Here is a 22,246-nt window from a genome sequence, read left to right on the forward strand (position 1 = left end):
ATTGTTTTTGCTAAAATCACAAAGTTTTTGACTGATAGCCACTAAATTCCTGTCGGTATGCCTTTGTATCCGTGCGAACGTTCGTGGCATTTTTGTTTTTTAAAGAGTTTGCTTCGGGGCATTCGACAAAACACCCTGCTCGTTAAAACAGAGATGAATGAACAGCTCGATGACACAAGCCTCTGGCATCAGCTGTCACAAACCCTGTGGCATTCATAGGTGTTGACCACAGTAAGTTGAGTTCTCTCCTGCCAGTCTGAGGTAGTTTTCACACACGCACTTGACGTGAGAATGCTTACGTCCACGTTTGGTCTTGATATTTTGCATTAACAGCCAGCTACCCAGTAAAAGTCCAGAAAACGAGTCCGTGAAACAATGTGAAAATGGCAGCTAATCCTCCACAGAATTCACAGCAAGTGCATGTGAGCTGCCGCTTCGTACCCTTTTCTGCTGGCCCGAATTTAGATGGAAATATTACATATACATCCGAATGCATTAGTTTTTATTATGGCTAGTTCAGGAAAAACAATCCACCATCCTCCGCGAGCTGCAAACAAAACACCACTTTCCCGTGTGCTCCATGCAGATGCCGCTTCAGAGTGTTTCTAGTTGTGCGAACACATCTTAGGCGGGGAATCTGCCTCTGTGAAGTGCAAAGTGTGAAGTCTGGAGAGATTCCGAGCCTTACTCGCCCCACTTTTTGCTCATTTGTGAGACATGGCTCACAACAAAAGACAACGTATCTTTGAAACTAGAATTTAAAACTCCATTTAATGGAAGAAAGACACTTGGAAAGAAAATTTGCTTTGTGGTTTTACACACATTTTCAGTGTTTCGCCTTCATAGACAGTATTCATATATATCTATATGACGGAATGAATTGCTGCACCAAAACAGACTAAAGTTACATAAATATAGCTCAAGATGCTGGTGGCTAACTTGCCAAAAGTCAGGCAGTTGTTTGCAGCATTGTTAGTTAATCTGACATCTTTTAGGTCTATTTAATGTAAAGTCACTTCAGTGTGTTTAAGGTAAGTTGTATTTTTAAGTTGTTTCTGCATTGAGTGTCCCATCCTAAGAAGGAAGTTGATTTAAAAATGGCAGCTGCATACGTCCCCCCCAGCAATTTGAACCAAATGTCAAACATTTTTACAAGAAATCGGTGCAAAGATTCAAGAAAGCAGAGAACTATTTGCACACACCCCACAAATATATGGATAACTTCATGTTAACTTTAAAATAATCTCCTTTAAAACATTTTCATAAATATAAGTCATAATCAAAGGGGGAAACATCAACAATTTCAAGTGCAGTCAGGCATATGTACATCATGTGCATACAAATTCTTTTTTTTTATTGTAATATCCTCTGAAACTAGTCCTACCAATTGCATTAAACCTCAGTGAGATTATTTGTGCTCCACATTTTGGGCTTGGACTTTCAGTCCAACAAATCCTCGGCCACATCACAGGCAGATATTCGCAGCCAGACCAGGAGTTTGCGCTCGTATCATTCCTCTGAACAACAGTCCGGCGCAATGCTGTGCTCCTGGGCGGTGGCTGCCAGCTCCTTCAGGAACTCGGCGAACAGGACAATGGCGAACACTCGGCTCTTGGCCGGAGGAGGAATTGTAGGGCAGGGCGGCAAGACACTGAGAGGAGGCAGAGGCAGAGCGTTCTTCATGGAACCATTGGGAAGAGATGGGTCTAAGATGAAGTCCCCACCCTGAGACTGGAGGCACTCTGAGAGAAACAGAAGCAAATCAGTCAAGTCTGAAATCCTTTTAGAATGTATGTGCCCTTCTGCCTTTTGATGCGGTCAGACGACACTTCCTACAAGCTGTCTTTAGCTTTGCATAAAGAGTGGATTCAGGTGATCCTGGCTGCGTCTAAACCTATTAAAATCTTCCTATCAACTCCGGTAATCACCTCAGGTTCACACTATACATCTAATTTAATCCATATGAATTGAAAGTGTACAAATTCCAGGACAGTTAAGCAATTTTTCCGTAACTTCACATTTCACAGAGCAATATAAAATGAGAGTTGCAGGTATCTTCATGTTAGCCGCGTGATTATACAACCTGTCGATGTGCACATTTATTAACCTCTAAATTTGGCATCTTGGTCTTTAGCCAACAAGAACCTCCAGGCCTGAGTGACCAGGGTGGGATAGTCCGGTCTGTCTGCCACGTAACGCTCAATCTGAGCATGCACCGACACCAACACCTACGAATACGCACAAGAATAGAAACAGTCACAACATTATCGTACGGAAACCCCAAACTATGGGAAAGAAACAAAAATTAGGGATGTTTGAGCTGTGTGTGGGCATTACCTGGTATAGTGTTCGTACGCTGGGCTGGTTGTGTGAGTCTGTGCTCAGCAGGAAGGACCTCAGGAGAGGCTGTGGGTACGACGCCAGCTGAGCCAGGATGCCCGTCACCAGGAGGTTGACAGCGATGGTGTTTTCCAGAAGGTTTTCCAGCCGGGATAACAGGACGCTGATGAAAGGTCCTAGAGCACCATGGGAAAACACAGGGGAAAGAAGTGGTGTTTGGATTTCTATTTATAAGATGTGAATGTGTTAAGGGGGAAGTAAATGATGAAAAGAAACCTGATATGCTCCCTTGAGGGAGTTTTAGCCTATTTCAGAAAAGACTTGATGCACATTAGGGGGACTGGAGACAGCTTTGGGAGTCGAGTCCTGCCTTACAAATGTTAAAATTCTGTGACTCGCCAGCTGATAAACAACAATAAACCCGTCAAAACCAGAGTTTTATGTACGAAATCAAAACATTTAATGGATAATCCAAAGTCTGAGTAAAGGTGAGGACAATAAAACACACAGATGTGTATGAGTTGGCGTCTCCGTTTTATGGAACAGTAGCGAATAAAAGGATTCTTGAAAGACACTATCAACGCTGTGCAAACAGCTAACAAGTAAACACGCTTTACTCCTTTTTTCCACAAATGAGATGTATGCCATCCCATGTGGTTATACTCCGTGATCACTGTCATTGTCTTCCTTCTCCTCCCACTGTGTACCAGCTTCTACCGTCACTTCGGGGTAAAAGCTCGGGACGGGAACTGTCGGTAGTGTTTACCTAGGACAAAGAAAAGTCCTAAAAAAGAAGCTGAAGTGATGGTGGAGGAATAAGCAAGATTTGGTTTGGGACCATTTTAGCTCCAATTATTATTAAGATTAAGCACCAAATCTACTTGATTAGGAAAAAAAAGATACATTGCATAGCATTGGCTTAGAACCAACCTTTTCACAACTGGGATGAAAACTGATGCTAAAAGATGCCCTGCGTATTTATTTCATCAAAGGGTGTCCTGACATGTCATGGGCTGGGAGTGAAATGAATTTCTTTTCTTTCTCTTTGATGGTGGTTCTGGTTAAGTAAAACCCACCCTTACACAACAACAAAGCTGCTAAATTACTTTAGCATTTCATTCCCTCCGGACAAACACTGACCTGTAAATGGAACTCCATATTTCCCGCAGCTCTTCCTCTCCTGCTCCTCTTCTTCCTCTTCCATAGCCTCCGTCTCTTCTTCATCTCCTGCGTCATCCCACGAGAAGCTAAAACCAGTGCCATTGCCGAGCTCCTCCTTCTCCTCCTCAAGTTTTCGCCTCAGCTCTCGAACGCGGCTCCTGAAAGCGCCGATGTCGTCCGTGATGTCGTCGGGCTCTGGCTCCACCCCTAAAGAGAGCATGAGCTCGTAGTATTGAGACAGAAAGTCGTTCTTCTTGGTGACTTTCTTATCAGGCAGAGTTGGACGCTTGGCATTTGTTGAAGACAGACAAAGTTCATGTGGCTCGGGTTCATAGTGGCCATTGGGTAAAGACTTTGTCTCTAAACATGGCGTGGGTTGTGTGCTGTGATGTGTATGCTGCTGATGTGTTGTGTGCATGTGACCGACACATGCTGTGATGTCATTCAGATTGAAGTTTTGCTTTAAAGGCTCAATGTCTTCGTCAACGTCGTCAAATTTGTCGATGATGTCATCCTTTGCATGAAAACCGTTGGTGAAGAGATGTGGCTCTCCTTGTCTGACAGTCCTCTTCATGTCATCTTCTCCTTCCTCCTTTGTCTTTCCCAGCTCCTTCCCACAACCCTCACTCTTCCTCCTCAGCATTTTGTTATAGTCTTCACTCCTCCTTCTTTCCTCTCTCCCTCCATCCTCGCTTCTCCTCCGTGACGACATGATGCTGTTAACGGTTTCTATCACTGTCCTCCCTGTTGTTGTCAACATTGTTGACATTGTCGATGTCACTGCCATTGACACTTGCTGCCCTTTTGAGAAGCTTCCATGGGATCGTCGATTTGCTGCCTTGATGCGCTCCAAAATGGCTACCTTCGTGTCCTTCTTGGCAACTAAATCGTAGACGAGGACGTCGTCCTGAAACTCTGATTCCTCTACGTACGAGCCGCGCACTAGCTTGGTAGCGCTCCGTCGCATTTCCTGGATGTGCCGAGGAAGTAGTGGCTGAGGTGCCGGCGAAAAACTGCATCTGTCAGCCTCCGCAGCGAAACTGCCATTTGCTAAAGCCGCATTTAATGCCACGGACAAAGAGACATCTTCGTCTGCAAATATGTCGTCCCACTCCAGCTCCAGGGCTGAGCTGCCTCGTCCTGTCTGGTTGCTTATGGAGACGGTATCTGAGGAGGGTGTTGGGGAGAGGGCTGAGGGGGGAGGAGTGATAGCCAGAGAGCAGATGGAGTTGCTCTTGACTCGTTGTATGAGCTCCTCCTCATCCTCGATGTCGTCTCCTGGTGTGTCCGAACGGTACTCTTGGGGAGGAGGGTCGATGCCGTCGTATGGGGCCGACCAAAACCGACAAGCCCTGCAGACAAAACCAAAAACCTTCAGAGCTGTAGATGGTGGATGCATAAAGCATTCTTTTCTCACCGTCTTTCTGATGTCGGTGTAGGTTCTCAGTCATCTAGGTCATCTAGGACCTGAGCCCTCTCCCCAACACCATCCTCCTTAGATAACCTCTCCATCCCAACAATCTGATACAAAACACCTGGAGATCTTACAACACAGCCAACTGTGCTTGGTGCAGTAGACTCCAGTTGACTGTAGTTCCTGGTATCAGACTTTTCTAAAAAAGAAATTTCCTTAAATAAACTTTTTGAATTTATTTAAGGATCCTTCAAGGTGTTGTATCAGTATTTATCTTTGGTTTTCACTTCCTTAAAAGAGGTTTGCGTGTAAGATTTGAGCTGAATAGGCTTGTTTTAAACTACCTCGACAGTGCTCAAGGTAGAATTCCTGACACGGCGCTGACCTTTCAAATCAGTTATTGTGGTGAGTGAGTCAAAGCTTAAATACTATATCAAAGAGATGTGCTGCTGATTTTGGAGAGAGGATGTGCTTATCTATCTGCCTCTGCGGTAAAGAAGCTTATTTTTTCATTCACAATATTAATCACAATATCTTCAAGTTTATATTTAACTGTCAGTGCAAGACCGCCAGCTTTCCAGTAGATGACACTTCAAAACCATTATTTCTTTTGAGAATTTTAGTCTGCAAAACCATTATTGGTCAAATGATGTACAGGAGTCACAGCGTAATGTACGTCTCTATAAGTAACTCTCTCTTCTGTAAATCTCCCTTCCTTATGCAAAAATAATCTTCCAAAAACCATGAAAAAGCAGCTTTTCAGTATAAACACATTAATCAAGGTCAGCCAGAGTAGTTTTGATGTTTTCAAGGACCAGACACACTAACCTGTGTGAGGTGGAGATAGCCTGGCGAGCATCCCAGAGGTACTGAAGGTAGTTAACGTCCATCAGAAAATCTGAACCACGACAGTAACCAACACTGTCTGACACTGAAAGATCTGACAAAAACATACAGAAAGTCAAGTTAGGCTGTAATTTTCTTTGAAAGTTTCCCCTCATGTTGCGTGCGTATTGGTTGCACTGACCTGCTGCTTTGGGCAGGTGGATATGTTCTGAGTGCGTGTTTGTGTTTTGAAAGTACACTGGGCACCAGGAGGGCATGAGGAGCAGGAAGGAAGTGGTGCTGGAGGAGTAGCAGTCCCTCAGATTTAAGGAGCAGCGCTGCGTCCGGCTCAGGTGGCTGCAGGGAATCAGATATCTGAGGAGACAAGAACCACCCAGCTCAGTCCCAGCATATGATTGCTCACTACCGCCCCCCTGTGGCCTTTTTTCCTCCCTTTTTTGTTCTGCACACCATGCTGAGATAGGCCAAGTTTTTAGGTTAAAAAAAAATTTGAGAACTGTTCCACCCGACCATTTTGCAAGATTACAAGAAAGTCTGGCTTCGTGGAAGAAAAATATACAGAAATGAGATGTGGATCGGGATTTTTGCTCAATACTGTCAGAAAGTGTTTTATTGGTGAGGTTACATCTTGAGACCTCAACCGCACTGGACCTTCGGTTAAGAGCAAGACACAGCTGCCTGCGCATATGACTTGTTATTTTCAAAAGATTATTGTCAGGATTTAGAGTCTTTTATTTAATAGTCAGAAAGACAGGAAATGTGGGCTTATAGGGAGATGATGTGCAGTAAAAGGCTCCAGGTCACGGGCCTGCTGTGATGGGGGCGTTCAGCCTCTGCACGTGGGCCTCTCCCTCAACCAGCTGAGGGACCCGACACCTTGATAACGTGTTGTAAAAGCATTTGATTCACATTCTAAGGAAAAAGATCCAGAATGAAAAACTTTACTCACGCCGCTATGTACCAAGTGTGAGTAATTCCTCGTGAACCCATCTTATAAGTGAAATAAAAGTACATCTTCGGCACAGTGAGTCTGAGGGACTGACCTGAAGACCAGCTGCAGCATCACGTCTTCACAGAAGAGACCGATCAAAGTTCTGAACAGAGCCAGCGACACCGTTCCCAACTGAAGGAAGGGAAAAAGGTGGAGGGTTCACTAACAGAGCATGAAGCAGCTGCAGGTGGCGCCACAACTGTGTGAGTGATACCTGGAACGGTGTGTTGACCCTGCTGACCAGCGTGTCAAGGATGTGAACGTTGTCGTGTGTGTGCAGCAGAATGAAGGACAGGAAGGTCTGGAGGAGGGCGGGCTCAGAGATGGAGCGCAGGAACAGATCCAGGTAGGCCGTGGTGGTCATCACCTCTTCCACCGTCAGCTACATACGGAGACACGGCTGATTATCAGCGCAGGGATGGGATTAAACAGGACGTTGGCCTGTCGAGTTTTACAATAGCGAAACAGAACAGCTTTTCTATACGTGCTGGTCCTGAGGGTCAAAGCACGACAACAAAACCGAAAACAACACAACATTTAACCAAAAGAACGACCCAGAAGTTCACCGTATTTCACAAAAACCCAAAGGACTGTTCTGGAAACGCGAGTTCAAATGCGCTGTTTCGTAAAACAAAAAATCTTCCAAAGAGGATACATAAAAGCGGAAAATGTTTTTTCTTGATTTTCTTCGTTCAGCGTTGTGTTTTCTAGCTTTTCTTTTGTTTTTTTTCTGCCATGTTTTCAGTTGCGTTGCTGTGACTTTGTGAGATCTTTAGTTTGTTGCCTGATTTCTGCTCCTCTTCTCCGCTTTGCAGTTCAGGTTTTTGTTGTCATCCCTGTGATGACATGTTTCATTTTTTGTTGTGCTGTTTTCTGTTGCGTTTTAAGAGGCGTTTCGATGTCACATTGTCTGTTTAGTCGTTTCCCCTTCGGCAGTTGTGTTTTGTGATGTTTTGTTGTCTTTTGTTTCCGAAAACTTGTGTTTTCTGAGACGTTGGAATTTTCAGTTGTAAGGTTTTATATCGGTTGTTCTGTTTCTGGGGATTTTCGCTTAAATTGTGTAATTGTGTGTTCTGCTTTATTTATATTACAGGAAATGCAGTGTTTTCTGTTCTGTTGCTGGGTTTTCGGAGGGGTGTGCTACGAAGCAAAAATAACGACTTGGAGAGGTATGTAGAGCCAAAAATGTCGGCGATTTCAGCGTCATGGTAACTGAGGCAGAACTCACAACCAGCTTCGGAGCAGTTTGTGTTCAGGGTTTTGGATTAAATTGTCTTAAAAAAAAAAAAGAAAGGAGAACATTGAAGGAAGGAAACATTAAAATGATGTCACACCGAAGTGTTGAACCTCATGTCGCACATTACAAACACAATGAAAGCGCTTATCTGAAATTGAAAAAAAGTATTATTTGGTCAAATACCTGATGGAAAGTTTGAGTTAGGCAAATGCTGATGCATTCTAAAGTTTTGTCAGAATACAGCAATGGCAATAGATAATATACAGTGGTGCGGTGGTTAGCACTGCCACCTTACAGAAAGAAGATTCCTGGTTCTGAATGTCAGCCGTGATACCTCTGTACAGAGTTTGGACGTTCTCCAGCAACTCTGAACTGGAGCGGCTATATACAAAAAGAGTGTACAAAAGTGTTGAAGTTCAAATTTTAGAAGCTCCATGAAGCTTATCAGCAAGTAGACATTAAGTTACAACTTTGCACGGCTCGCTGTTGTCTGATCGCATTCTTCTCTCGTCTTAACTGCAGTGACATTGTCGCTTTTTGCTGTTGTGAGTCCTACGTTCTTTAAACCTGTACAGTCATAGGCTACGAAACACACATTTTATGCGATCGTCCAAAGAGCCCGAAAAGCCTGAGTTAAGAAAGAAGAATCATAACGTCACTGTCGTCCCCGTTGTCTCTGATTTGATGTTTTTATTGTACTTTTGGTTTTTTCTTGTTGTGTTTTGTCCTTTTTGAGTCATTGACAACAGTATGGAAACAGGTAGACGTGCGGTACCTTGTGCAGAGCGGGAGCGAGCACAGGCACAAGGAAACCGTTGTAGATGTAATTCAGTAACTGGGAGCGGATGGAGGGATGAGCCACCTGAAACAGACAGACAAAAAGCTTGAGTAAAAATAGAGGTCTTTTTTAAAAATGCCTGATAATTACCTACGAGTGTGTGTTTGTGTGCTGTTGTTACCTTGGTAACAGCACTGCAGAAGTTCAGTGAGTGCAAGAAGTGGACGAGAGCTGGAACCTGTTGACCCAAAATGTAGTTAAGCGTCATCATTCATTCACGGTCGCTCATAGGTTTCCTCATTACATAAATCATGTCATTTACTAAATGAAGTGCTTTCACAATATGTGTGTAAGTATTCCAGCATTTCTGTTGGTTCGTCCACTATTTTGGTCCCAACTGAAATATATCGATTACTGTAAGGATTGCTGTGAAATTGTGCTCAGAGGACAAATCTTATTAGCTCAGATTCACTTTGCACCTCTGTGGGGGAGAATTCGGCAGTTTTGAAATAAACATCCACGCTATCGACAGGCCACTTTGAATTTAGCACTGACGCTCTTTGTCAAAGTTGGCAAACAAACCCATTAAGTACCCGTAATAGACATTCCACTGGAATGCCAACTTTTCTAAAGTCATAATTACCTGCTGCCAGTCACCCCGATCCAGACAGTGCCAGTCCTCACTGTAAACCTGCAGCCTGGCTGGAAGAGACGAGTACAGACCGGAGAGACCTGTGGCCAGCACCTGTAACACACACGGACAGAGAAGGACAAGATTCTAGCCAGAAGGTTTTCATTTACAGACAAAACCTTAACCCTACAAATTTATTGAGCTACTCAAAATTAAGTGTCAACAAATGTTGTCAGTTTCAGAGCAAAGTCAACGCGGCACGACTAGAAAAAAAAGAAATATCAGCCACTGCCCACAGTAGATGTTATTCAGATTGCATAAAGTGGAAGTGAAGGGTGATGGGAATCCTACGGTGTGCTTTGGCTTTCACAGTCACCTGATCTCAACCCAGTGAAGGGATCTGAGCTAGCACTCTGTGGCACCGGGTACAAACATGGGGAATCAATCGGATGGTGCACTGGAGCTGTTCTGGTGACACAGCAGCTTACTAAGACTCTCCATGTCATTTCAAATGTTTGTACCATACATGATCTTTCTATGGTTTTGGAAAGGGCTTGCGCGCTGGACTGAAAATCAGTGGCAACAGGTCTTATGGAGTGATGAACAAGGTTGTATGGGAGGAGACGGGGCAATGAAAGAGCAAGAAAAAGTATCCTCATCCAACAGCAGCAGCAGCTCTGGAGTCTCGTTAGCCATCAGGCAGCCGTCCAATCGAGTGCAGACTTGCTAATCCCTCTCCGTGGACGAGCCAATCTCACACTGATTTACTAATCTGCTCTCTCCAGAAAGATTGAGGTCACAGTGTGGTCACATGGGCTGAAAGCTGGCACACACAACCACACACAAACACGGACTCAGGTGGCACGTGCTGAAGGGCCTTTGCTTGTGCTTTCATATATGCTCCCTCTTTTTTTTTTCTCTCGCTCAAACAGATTTGTTTAAAAAGATTGTAGCCCTCAGTGTGTTTATTAATAATAAGGTTTTTTCCAATATTTTGCATTTATTTGCAAGTTTCCCTTTGCTTTTTTCCCCAATTTCTCGATTTTTTCCTCAATTCTTTTCCCTCGTTGGCTCCTTTTGTGTATTTCCTCACTTTTCCGCCTGTCGCTCCATACACCATCGCTCCCATGAGGAAGCAGTTTGAGCTCATTAGTTCATTACATAACCTGTAATAATGAGATTACAATGCAGAGGGGAGATGAATGAGGAAACAGGGCTCATGCTATGTGAGGAAGAGAAAAAAAACCTACTGATTCCATTCATGTAAGCCATCTGATTCATAAAAGTCTGTCGAAATAATCACTGATCATGTTTGGACTAATTATGGAGTATTATGTTCGGATTAAACACGAACTGAATTCATTGCGGGGTAAGACTGAAACAGACCAAAACGTAGCGATCTTGAAAGGGGCTAAAAACATCCCGTTTGCACTAATGTAGCAGGTCCTTTCTTGTACAAGGGCAAGTGAGAGCAAATCGCTGTGGCCTTGGGATAATCTTGGGCAAATACCTGAAATTTTATGTTTTGCAGACACTCTGGCAGACTTAAAAATGACCATGAAAGATGCGCCAGCAGACAGTCTGAGGAGCTGGTGTCTCCTCAGTTGCATGTCACGAATGAATAGTGAGGGTTTTTTTTGGTTTTTTTTGGTTCTTGTGGGCTGTTCTTTCCTTTTGTCAGACTTTCAGCAGCAGCTCGTGTTCGTCTTTGGGTATTTGTTTACTTACAGGACAGAAGTACGTGTTCTCTGCGATGTGCTGAGCAACTCGAGCCTCGGAGGCCGACAGAGACATGATGAGCAGCAGAGCATCTCGGGCCTGTTGACCTACCAAACCCTGCCTGAAAGAGAGAAAATAAAAGTTATTTTCTTCTTCTCATTAAACCATCGGGAACTTTACATGTAACAAATAAACTGAGACCCATAGAGTCTGAGATGAAGCTGTTGTTTTTTTTTTTGCAGTTTCTCTGAACATTACACAGTCTAACTTTGAGACAAACATGCTGGGACGTCCACACATGGGAAGACAACTGATCAGAGTTTCTTCTACTTGTAAAACATCTTTCTCACTGCAAAATGGTGGACTCCAGATTGGAAATGGTCTCATTGCCCTTCTCAGATTTGTGGGCAGTAACAATTGCTCCCCTAAGATCATTGCTGAGGTCCTTCCTTCTTGACATTGTGTTAACAGCCACCTGAATACTCCGGACCAAAATGTCTGCTTTTATAGAGGTGACGTCAAATATCATGTGGTTTTTTTCTTTGTTCATGTAAGGTTGTAATTATCTAAATTAAAGGTCTGCTAAGAACCCCTTTGGGTTTTTATCATGTCCTAATACCTAAAAAAAAAAACTTGGAATTGAAAGAGGGTGTACTTTATTATTCATTTACACGTGTGTTGGCGTACCCCTTTATATCCATGATGTATGTGACCGCATGAGCCTGTATGTGTTCCTACCTGTGTGTATATGGTATGAGCAGGGAAAAGAGTAGGAAGTTGGCCGCTCCTTGGTCTTCACTGGTGTGGAAGAACAATTCCAATACTGAAGGATCTTTGACCAGAGCCACACAGAGCTGGTTCAGCAGCAGGACCAGCTCCGCCTCCACCACACCGCCACTGTCTGCAGGAAGGATCGCAGGTGATTAGCAACTACGTAACAGATTTTACATCTTATTGGCCTAACCTACAGGAGGCGAAACAACTTCCTGGGATGAGAGAAAAGCTAAACCAACTCCAAAGTCTCACAGTGTTGGGCCCCTACGATGGGTCCAGCTGCACTGGCTGCTTTGTTATAAAAACCCAAAAACTTTTCTCAACAATAGGCCGCTGAGTACTACTGTTCTAGTACAACATTCAGATGGGTGAAGGAACACCACCTTCAACTAATTCCCTATAAGACAAGGATTGGTCATCTCGGCTAATCGCTCCGTACAGCACAACATCTCCCCTACGAAGGTTGAGAGAAAAAAAGTAATCAGCAGCTGGCTCCTGGTACCAACAGTCTCATCTAACGCTCTAAAGTTACCTAAAGGTTAATAATCCTTTTGAATAAATGTATCCCCAACTCACCGGTTGCAGCTCCTGCACAGGAGGCGAGCAGCATCATGAGCGGCCGTAGAATGGGTTTATGGTGCAGGAGAGGCTGTTTGGCCTGAGATAAAAGCATCTGGTACATCCTGAGCTGCTCCAGCTTCATGTCCTCTGTGAACTGTCTCCTCAGACTCCACAGAAACAGTCTCTCCATCACGCCCTCCAGGACGACAAACTCCAGAATGGGACCCATCGCTCCTCCTGTTTGTCAGGGCATCAACAGTCAGGAGATCAAACAACACAGGGGGTCTCCATCAAGCACGTTTAATTAATTTACCTTGCCCTGCCTCCTCCTCCATTAACAGAAAGAGCATGTGTTCCACGTAGTTCTGGACGGCGCTGGCCTCGTCGGCCGGAATGGGACCGAGACGCAACGGTCCTGAGCTGCTGTTGCCGTGGTGACCAGAGAGGAAACTCAGCGCTCCAGTGCTGCTGCGACTCGGTTCGTGTTTCTCCAGAATCTTCACAACCTGCACAGAGAAGGCCAACAGAGGCTGTCTGTGGAGGATCCTTAAACCTGCAATGTTTCAAATGCCCAACAGGGGGCAACTCCTCAAACTTCAAACTGAGTATGATTTGAAGAAAAAGACCCTCCTATTAACTTGAGTTCACATCTCAGTTGTTTTGCTAAAAATTTGCTTTTGCTCACAGTCACTAGTTTCAAGTTTTCTTGCAATTCAGCCTGACACTTATTTTTCTGTAAAAAAGATATAACAACGGGGCGTGGTTTATGGGAAGGCATAAGCCGTTTCTGTATGGGTGTGCTTTGTTTACATGGTTCCAAACGAGACCCTGCTTACAACAAACACTTTCAGAAAGCAAAGATCACAACAGTCAAAAATGCCAAACTTCTATTTCAAGTACTGACGAATAGATTGATATTAAACAAAGAAATGACGCCGTTGGTCCGCCCTCTCCTGTCCGGGTCTGAGGGCAACCCAGCAGTGCATAAAACCAAACTGAAACGCATAAGTGAAAATCAGTTAAATGGAAGGGCTAAACTTCATGACTGTCTTGGCTGACCCCACCCTGTGGTCCTAATTTTTGGCATTTTAAGAGTTTACATGATCTATCAGAACGCTTGAAGTTGAAAACGGTGACCTCCGTAGTCGCAAAATGCAAGAAATGCTTATTTTTTAACCGAAAAATAAAAAGTTATTCAACTTCCTGTCCCGCCCCATCAAAACACATGAGAACTCGTGCACGTCTACGTGCACGCCAGATGCGCGTACACGACTCCTCATTCATCAACTCACCTGTCATTTGCGATCATGGAAGACACAGTAAGTAGACTAGCCCGTAATGAAGTTCAATAGTCTAGATAAATAAGCGTGGGGACGAGCCTACCTTGTATCGCGCGTGCACAATCGGTGATTGACAGGCAGCAGAGCCCAGCTCGTAACCTGATTGGTTACCTTTTATCGGTCCGGTCTGCAATTTTGTAAACAAACCTGCTAGCTTTGGAGGGACCTAGCGGGACATATAGGGGACCTAGAGAACTCATTTTTTTTTGTTCCAGGCATTATGCTTGAAAAAGAGTTGCAGACTGCAGCTTTAAAGGGGGAACTGCGGTATTTTCAACATTAAGCTCGTTCATGCTCGCACTATTTTCTTAGCGGTGGCGGAGTAATATCAACGAACATCCAGTACAAAATGTCAAATAAAACACGACAGAAGCAACTTTTCGCAACGAAATCTGATATGGATTACCAGTGCACACCAGTAACCACTCCGGTGGGTTGATGATTTTGAAAGGACGTTTATGGTGCTTTTACGGACCTTTTTGGACATGCGCATGACTTGCCATTCTGAAGCAGGTTGAGAAGAATCAAAATTAGGTAAATACCGGAGACAGCAGTAAACATCAAAAAAGCGGTGAGGGGGGTTCTAAAACATTGCAGACGACTCAGAAAAGAGGCTTAATGTTGAAAATACCGCAGTTCTTCTTTAAGAAAATGGGAACCAACTTTTCAGGCTCTGCTATATTGTTTGGGTAACACTTTCAGCACTGACATACTTCAGTGGACAATGTGTCAATTTACTTTTTCTAACTTCAAGATGCCGCTGCAGCAAGTGGTTCGACCGAAACATTTTAACATTCCAGGAACAAAAGCTGTTTATTAGTTTCCACTCTTTACGTGAAACGACGGATTATTTGGTTCATAAAGACAACTTGGATTAACGATGTGTGTGTGTGGGGGGGCAATGAATGGAATACATCAATAAAAAAGGGAGAAAAAGAAAAGAATGCAACGTACTGTCTGGGATTGTGTTAACCTTTGACCTCAACTTTTTCATACAAGGACTACACACACAGAGACACACAGAGAAAGCAGATTTATGCACACAGACACAAATGTGTGTGGGTTCTCTTGGCGACGGCAGAGAGAGATTTCTTCTAAATAGATCCAGTGTTTAAGGGCCAAAGTCTGGGTCAGTAATGTGCGCACACACACACAATCGCACACTGTGTCGGCCGGTCATTATGAGGATAACGGGACAGGCTGAGAGTGAGAGGCAGCAGAGATAGAGGGCGATGAAAACCAAGAGGAAAGGGAGCTTTCTGTCTGAGAGGTTGATTGACTGATTCGCTGACTAATGATGAGAGACGAGTGGGTGACTCGATTACCTGCGCCCAGTGGTTCTTAAACACAATCATGCAGGTCTCCGGGTCCACTCCTCTCAATGTGAGGGACTTCTTCCGGTTGCCCCCGACAACCACCGAGGCCATCATATTGACTGTCTGTCAGGCTGGTATAGCATGTTCCAGCTCGGCGTGTGGAGGATGTTGCCTTCTGATGGAAGGACCAGGGGGCATTACCTGGCTCTCTCAGACCAAGATCAGGATCAGTCTCTGGGCTTGGTGGGCAGCTTCTGGCCTGCAGAAGATGGACAAAGTGGAACAAAAATTACTCTAAAATGCCTGTGCATGGCAAAGCCGAAGTAATCTGAGAGATGTTTTTCGAAAACCATGTGGAATAAGTGAGTGACACCCCCAAACAATCACTGGGAGTGTTTCTGAGTTACAAATGTAACTTTTAAAATCAATTCTGACCACAGAAGATGAATGTTTTACCCAGGATTTTCTTTTTTCTTTTTTTTAACCAAGTTTTATTGGTATTCATATGTATTTACACATATCTTTTAGTTTACAACAGATTTTTTTTTTTTCTGTTACATACATATGAAAAAGAAAACTCCAATGTTTCTCATGAAATGTATAAACTGAACAATCAAAGAAATAACAGTTTGGCAAACACTCAGTCATCCGACTGTTTCTGACATTCTCCTAGATCACACTTGGACGGTTCTGAGATAGCGTAGATTGTTTATGTTTCACATTGGCCGGTTTAAGTATTTGCTTACAGGGCCCCATCTTTTTGAGAAAATGTCCATCTTTAGATGAAGGTGTGCTGTTATCTTCTCCATCACGTAAACCCTTTTCACCCTCTCCTGCCACTGGGGTATTGTGGGAGGGAGCGGTTTTAACCACAAGACAGTTATCATCTTCTTGGCTATTAATAATAGGACATGAAATAGATGCAGCTTCATTTTTTCCCATCTTCCCTTAGGGAGTGCTCCTATGATATAAAATTGTGGGGTCAGACGTAAATCAATGTTTGATATGGAGAATATTTCTTTCTGAATCCCTTCCCAATAGTTTTTCAACTTTGGGCAGTCCCAAAATATGTGTGTGTGGCCTCCTATCTGGCGACAATCCCTCCAGCACAAATTTGTTTTGTTACTATCAAATTTGGAAGTTATGGAGGGGGTACCCAGCACTTTTTAAAGCCATGAACATGTGCAATCCGTATAATCTCTAGGCTGTTATGGGCCGTGGAAAAGATATGGCGGTTCCGTTGGATGGTTTTTGTCGGTAAAATATTGATCAGTGGATTATCTGGAATCTTTATGGGTTAATTTTTACTTTGTGGTTGGCATTGATTGCACCTGCTGTGGTAACCGTATTGAAAAATGCTTTTTGTCAGTCAAAACAAAAGAGCCTTATCTTTCCAACTGTGTGTCTCTTGTGCACCTTCTAATACACAGCAGAAAACAGCTGATGACCCACTGGCAGGCCATCGGTCTTTCAAAGGGTTAATTTTCCTTAAAAACATCCCCTTTCGCTGGGAAACCCACACTTCCGTTCTGCGGAGAGCTCTCAGTCAGATCTCAACCAAACCAAACACCAATGGGAGATTATGAATCAATGTGTTCCCCACCATCGTCATGTGTGATGTCTGTGAGAACAAAGAGCATCCATGTGTTGTCCCAACGATAAAATATATTCTTAGACTGATTTCCTTGCTTCCATGCTGTCCCTAGTTTCATTTTATTTCAGTACATTATGAGAATCAGAGTAGAGATGGCAGGAAGGTAATCCATCACAATGGACTTTATTTTTAGTTGCTCTCGTGGCACAGCTCCAGGAATGGTATGATGGCGAATCTGGATTATATTTCTGATTCCAACTTTGAAGTTTACACAGAAATAACACTAAACCTGTGTGTTACGTTCAATCTGAGAATCTTTCATTCCTCACTTGTCCTTTTTATATCTGGTCTCCTCCTTTTCGAAGAAGTAACTCAACAGAGATTATGTCTCTCATTTAGTTTAGAAACTAGCGACGGCCAAGGCTGGAACAGGAACTATGGGTCAGCAGCAGCAATAAGCAAACAGGAAAAAGTGACACCGCGTCGAGTTCCACCCTGGGCGTTCCGGGGAAATTCCACAAATACCCATGGAGGTCTCCAAGATATCTCCCTGCAGTGTTCTTACCTCTGTGCTGCTGCTGCTGCTGCTGCTGCTACGTCATGGGTGAATGAACCGAGCTGCCTGGCATCCTGAAGGAGAAAGAGCGACACGAGACAAAGGTTGTAAACTGTTTGAAGCACACATACACGAGCCTAAACTTTATTCTTCAATCATGCTGTTTGTCCCCACAAGGAAGGCAAGCCCCTGCTATGTGAGTGTGTAAACACATTCATGTCCCCACAACATGGGTAAGACATATACCCACAGAGATTCATCCTTTACCATCTGGGACCCTAATCTGTGTGTGTGTGTGTGTGTGTGTGTGTGTGTGTGTGTAGGATAAACAGTTGGATTTTGGTCCAATATGCTGTGTGGTCATCACGTTGTCATTACAGGGTGTGAGTTTGTGTGTGTGTGTGTGTGTGTGTGTGTGTGTGTGTGTGTGTGTGTGTGTGTGTGTGTGTGTGTGTGTGTGTGTGCTGTTTCTATGTTTGTGAGTTTTTGACCTTGGAATTCTGAACATTTTCTCTTGACTGGTGGTATTTATACGGAGACATTCATGTAGCTTTCGAACAGAGTTCTGTTGAACACAATTGTCTGCACAGCAACATTTAAAATTAAGTCATTTAAATGTGTGTGAGAGAGACCGCAATTTACATTTATTTAGACTATGTAATAGGGTGTGCAAAGAGCCCCTTGAGTTGTAGATTTTGGGGTCTACAAAGGTCCTCACTTTGGGAGACATTCAGACAGGTCTGTTTGAGGGTTTCGACTCAGCGTTATGAGATACGGGGCTTGGGGACTGCATCAGGTCAGTGACTGTCCTCACAAAGATATAAGGAAAAATGTGTGTCCGTTTCAGACAGAGAGGGGGAAAAAACAGAAGTAATCTGAGATGAGACAGCTATGTTTAATCCCAAGCCAGCTCTATGTGTGTGTGTGTGTGTGTGTGTGTGTGTGTGTGTGTGTGTGTGTGTGTGTGTCAATCAGACAGTCTCATGCCATCACACAAACCAGGGATTAAACACACACCCACAGAGACTGACCTGAAGTCTTTTCTGACCTGTTTAAAATTGTATTCCTGTTCTTCAGGCATTTAGCTGATTGGGATTGGACTTCCATATGACAACAGAACACTTAGGTGTTATGTTTACAGGCGCTTCAGAAGCATTTTCTCTCAAACCTGATGTGGAGATCAAAACCTAAACGTTTAGATAGGTCTCAAGTGCTGCACAGCCGTTGCGTTCTGCCATACTTTTCTAAATCAGCAACATAAAATAAAGTGAGCTTGAGTTTATCTCAAACAGCAGAGCAGAAAGAGTGAAACCGTAAACCCATCCACACACTGATCTACACAAATGTTCACATTCTGAGTTGTGCAGATTGCAACATAAAGCAGCTGGAGTTTCTGAAGGTATACACCTCATCGATAAGAGTCAAACTGAGAAATCAAAACTTTATAATCAGCTGATCTGCTGATGAAAAGCCTAAAGTGAGGAGTTCACACTCCCAAACCTCAAACCCACATAAATGACCATTAAAATGATTGAAAGAGGTGGCTTATCTATCAATTTTCTTTCACTTGACGTTTTCATTTATCATTGAAATCTCCTTATTTCTGTGTATTTCAGATGATTATTATAGGTTATATTAACACTACATGTTATATTTTTGTCTTGCCCAATTATCATTCGCAATCTTTTGGCTGGATTACAAAAAGGGCAATGTGTGCAGCTGCAAAGGACCCCGGATCTACAGGGGCCCACAAAGCTCCAATTCTGGTCCATCCATCCATCCATCCATCCATCCATCCATCCATCCATCCATCCATCCATCCATCCATCCATTATCAGTACCCGCTTTATTCAACTCAGGCAACACCTCGGAACATTGTGGACAGGCCGCCAGTCCGTCACGAGGTCAACGCGGAGACAAACAACCGTGCGACCTCACACTCACTCTAAGGGTCCATTTAGAATCACCAGTTAACCAGACTGCCCTGTTGACAACGCGCGCATCGGGAGAACATGCAAAAAATCCATCTTAATCGTTTGTTAATCGGTTTGATCAAGTTGTTTTTGTTTTTCTGCAAACTGAACAGTTCAGGTGAGGTCAGCCACTGTCTACGGAAGCCGAGAACATCCTTGCTTTTGTGGTTACTTATTTTGAAGCCATCACCTGTGATCGTGACAAAACCATCTTAGGTTTCAACATCAACGGCTGATTTTTGATTCACTCAAAATTGAGCTGCTCCCACTTAGATGCTTGACTTAATTTCTCTTTATCACTGTCGTGCCAGTTGTGGAGGATCTATGGCATAAAATCAAGGCAGGCGTGTGGAATTCTATTTCTATTTTCTATTTGTTTAGTAAATCGCTCCTCTTGAGCACAGACCGTGACGTCTGTGGGCGAAGAACACCAGCAGCTGCCCATCGGGCGATCCCCTCCCGTTTGCAGTGACGGCAAAACAAACATTATCGAACTAACAAAGTACATTCACCTGATATATTAAGTTGTGAGATAATTATACGAATATATTCATTATCACAACAAAACGATCATTGTCATGATCGTCTCATGATCACAAAATCAATTTGTGGTCCCGAGATAATCAGATTATAAAAATAAAAAAAATTGAAATCGTGCATGGCCTCTCTAGGCTTCCATAACTTCCACTTTCAATAGACTTTTAAACTATAGAGACAGTCCTTGATAACTGAATGTTTAGTGTAAGAAACGTCCCAAATTAGAGGAATACTTGTGTATAATCCATTTAAATGTTGAGTTTTATTGACACAGGAAACCACAAGTAATAGTAGTGTCGTAAATATTCACATCGGACGAGCTGGTTCCAGAATGTTTTTTGCCATTTTTTGCTTGAAAAATGAAATGAGTGAGTGGTCCAGATGGTTGCCGTTCATGACAACAAGCTATTTGATTTGCAATTTCAGCTGGTGCTGACTGGAAGTCTTTTAAATCACCGATAAACACCTGCCAAAATATGTTAATGGAGTTAATCAATGTGAAATTTTTCAGGATATCAGTAACCCGGTGGACAGAACGTATGTTTCAGTGCACTGTGACGTCTGTAGATTTGACGTCTCTTCCGCAGGAGGCGATAAAAGTCTCCTAATCTCTTCCACAACATTTTCTTTTATTTCCGTGTTTGGATTTTCAACAGTATTGCTGTTGAACAGTCTGCTCTAAATGCACTTGAGCACAACCGCACAGGTTGTGTTGTGTGTGTGTGTGTGTCCAGGTCAGTGAACCATGAGCATGAACGCTGCTTCACCTTATTAATACTGCTTACATCACACATGTCCACAGGTGGACCAGCATTACTCAGCAGAACATTGGAGAGCGGGAACAGAATGCAGAAAATTGAAAAACAATATAAAATATATTCAGAAATGAATATTTTGTCATTGCTCTACTGAGGATCATTTACTCAGTTTGTATTTCCCCACACATTTAAAATCTTTTTGCCCTAATTCATCTTATTTTTATTCTAATTCATTGAATCCCTCATTTGATCATTTCTTTGCACATTCATCATCTTCTTACTCTTTATTCTCTAAAGTTTGCACTCACTCATCCAACTTTTATCACCTCATTTCTCTAATCTGAGCAATTCCATTTTTCAATATTTACTTATTATACTGTCATTACTAGTGCAATGCATGTCCTGTCATAGCTATCAGCTTGTTATTCTGTGTATGACAGTTAAGCCTCCAAGTGTGACACGGTCAACATTTCAATGTGTCGTGATGGCTTTTTCATGACCAAAACAAAGTCTTTTTGGGGGTAACCTGTACCTGCCTTGAGTTGGCTGACGTTTCGTACCTCGGCGGTGTCTTTAACTCTTGCCCCTGGGACCAAAAGTAAAGGAAAATCGTTGAAAACTCCGTTGTCGTCCAGGAACGAATAGAAATCCCGAGGTTTGTTGTTTTAAAGCCGAGCTGTGTTGTTTCGGTGTGCCGTGTCGGTTCTGAGGCTTTAAGCGGCTCAGCTGTCAATCACTCTGTGGCTGGCCTCGAGGTACCGTTGTAGCCCCGCCCACTGGAAGCCCCTCCCTCACAGAAAAGGCACAAAGGAGAGATTAATGCTAATCAATGCTACAGACCTCTAACCTGCCCCGTGCAGCATATTCAGACTTTTTAGACTCTTAGTTTTATTCTCTGTGAATATCCTCGTGACAGATTTCAATTTGAAAACGTTCAACAAGTCACCAAGTAAACCAGAAAACTTGTTTTGACATGTACATAAATTATAGAAAAATAAACAAGATTAGGCAATCTGACTAAATCACACGGCATATGAGACAAGAAATTATTTTCTACAATTTCTACAATCTCAACTGGTTAATGTGAAACGTAGTGAAAAAGTAGTTAGTTATCCAGAGCCAAAAGAAGTGCCGTCACATCACTTTGTTGTGTCCAAGTGGACAAACTAATAATTCAAACGGCCATCATTGCAAGGAAATGCAACAAGTCATCAAAAACTCTTGGTATGTTTACATGAAGATGAAGGGGAAAGGGGAAAACCGCCTCTTAATTTTGGATGTACACAGGTGGATATTTTGTTAGTAGAACACTTGATTTGTAGCTTATATCTAAGGTCTACAAGTAGCAAGTCGTATAGTTTATCAGTTGTAGTATTAGTTTAATATCTGTTTTTTTTTTTACTTCATATCATCCAGTTTTCATTGATAAAAATACAAAAAAAAAGAAGTATAAGGGAAAAAAAAAAGAGTCAATGAGGAACCTAAACAAGATAGATAGATTTTTACAAAGGATCCATTAATCTGTGTGTGACTGCAGGTTAGCGTCTGGTGTTTCAGGCCAGCATGAGGTGTTAATCTGCTGCCAGAACAATGAACACAGGTCACCAGCCAAACTCATCCTCATCATCTGGCTCACAAAGTGACCTCATTTCAGATAAAATAATGTGATCATCTTTCTTTTTTTCTATTATTTGCTTTATTGGTACCATCTAATAAAAAA

General features: G+C 43.0%; 1 protein-coding gene across 3 annotated transcripts; it reads right to left on the reverse strand.

Annotated features, from left to right (window-relative positions):
• Positions 1 to 771: 771 nt before the first annotated feature.
• LOC142369152 (FHF complex subunit HOOK-interacting protein 1A-like) lies at positions 772 to 21,223 on the reverse strand. Of its 3 annotated transcripts, XM_075451413.1 has the most exons (18): positions 21,059 to 21,223; positions 17,268 to 17,332; positions 15,118 to 15,367; positions 12,766 to 12,958; positions 12,468 to 12,689; positions 11,856 to 12,018; positions 11,127 to 11,238; positions 9,411 to 9,512; positions 8,949 to 9,005; positions 8,765 to 8,851; positions 6,967 to 7,134; positions 6,805 to 6,884; positions 5,943 to 6,115; positions 5,744 to 5,855; positions 3,481 to 4,853; positions 2,338 to 2,516; positions 2,108 to 2,228; positions 772 to 1,742 (listed from the first exon to the last, which is right to left on the reverse strand). In XM_075451413.1, the coding sequence occupies exons 3-18, from the start codon at positions 15,220 to 15,222 to the stop codon at positions 1,510 to 1,512; spliced, it is 3,480 nt and encodes a 1,159-aa protein (XP_075307528.1). In that variant the 5' UTR covers positions 15,223 to 15,367; positions 17,268 to 17,332; positions 21,059 to 21,223; the 3' UTR covers positions 772 to 1,509. The 3 variants fall into 3 exon arrangements, with proteins under 3 accessions (XP_075307528.1, XP_075307527.1, XP_075307526.1); XM_075451412.1 differs by having other exon boundaries at positions 5,744 to 6,115; positions 21,087 to 21,223; XM_075451411.1 differs by having other exon boundaries at positions 5,744 to 6,115.
• Between the last annotated feature and the right edge of the window lie 1,023 nt (positions 21,224 to 22,246).

The sequence above is a fragment of the Odontesthes bonariensis genome, chromosome 19 (assembly GCF_027942865.1).
Source record: "Odontesthes bonariensis isolate fOdoBon6 chromosome 19, fOdoBon6.hap1, whole genome shotgun sequence".
NCBI lineage: Eukaryota > Metazoa > Chordata > Actinopteri > Atheriniformes > Atherinopsidae > Odontesthes > Odontesthes bonariensis.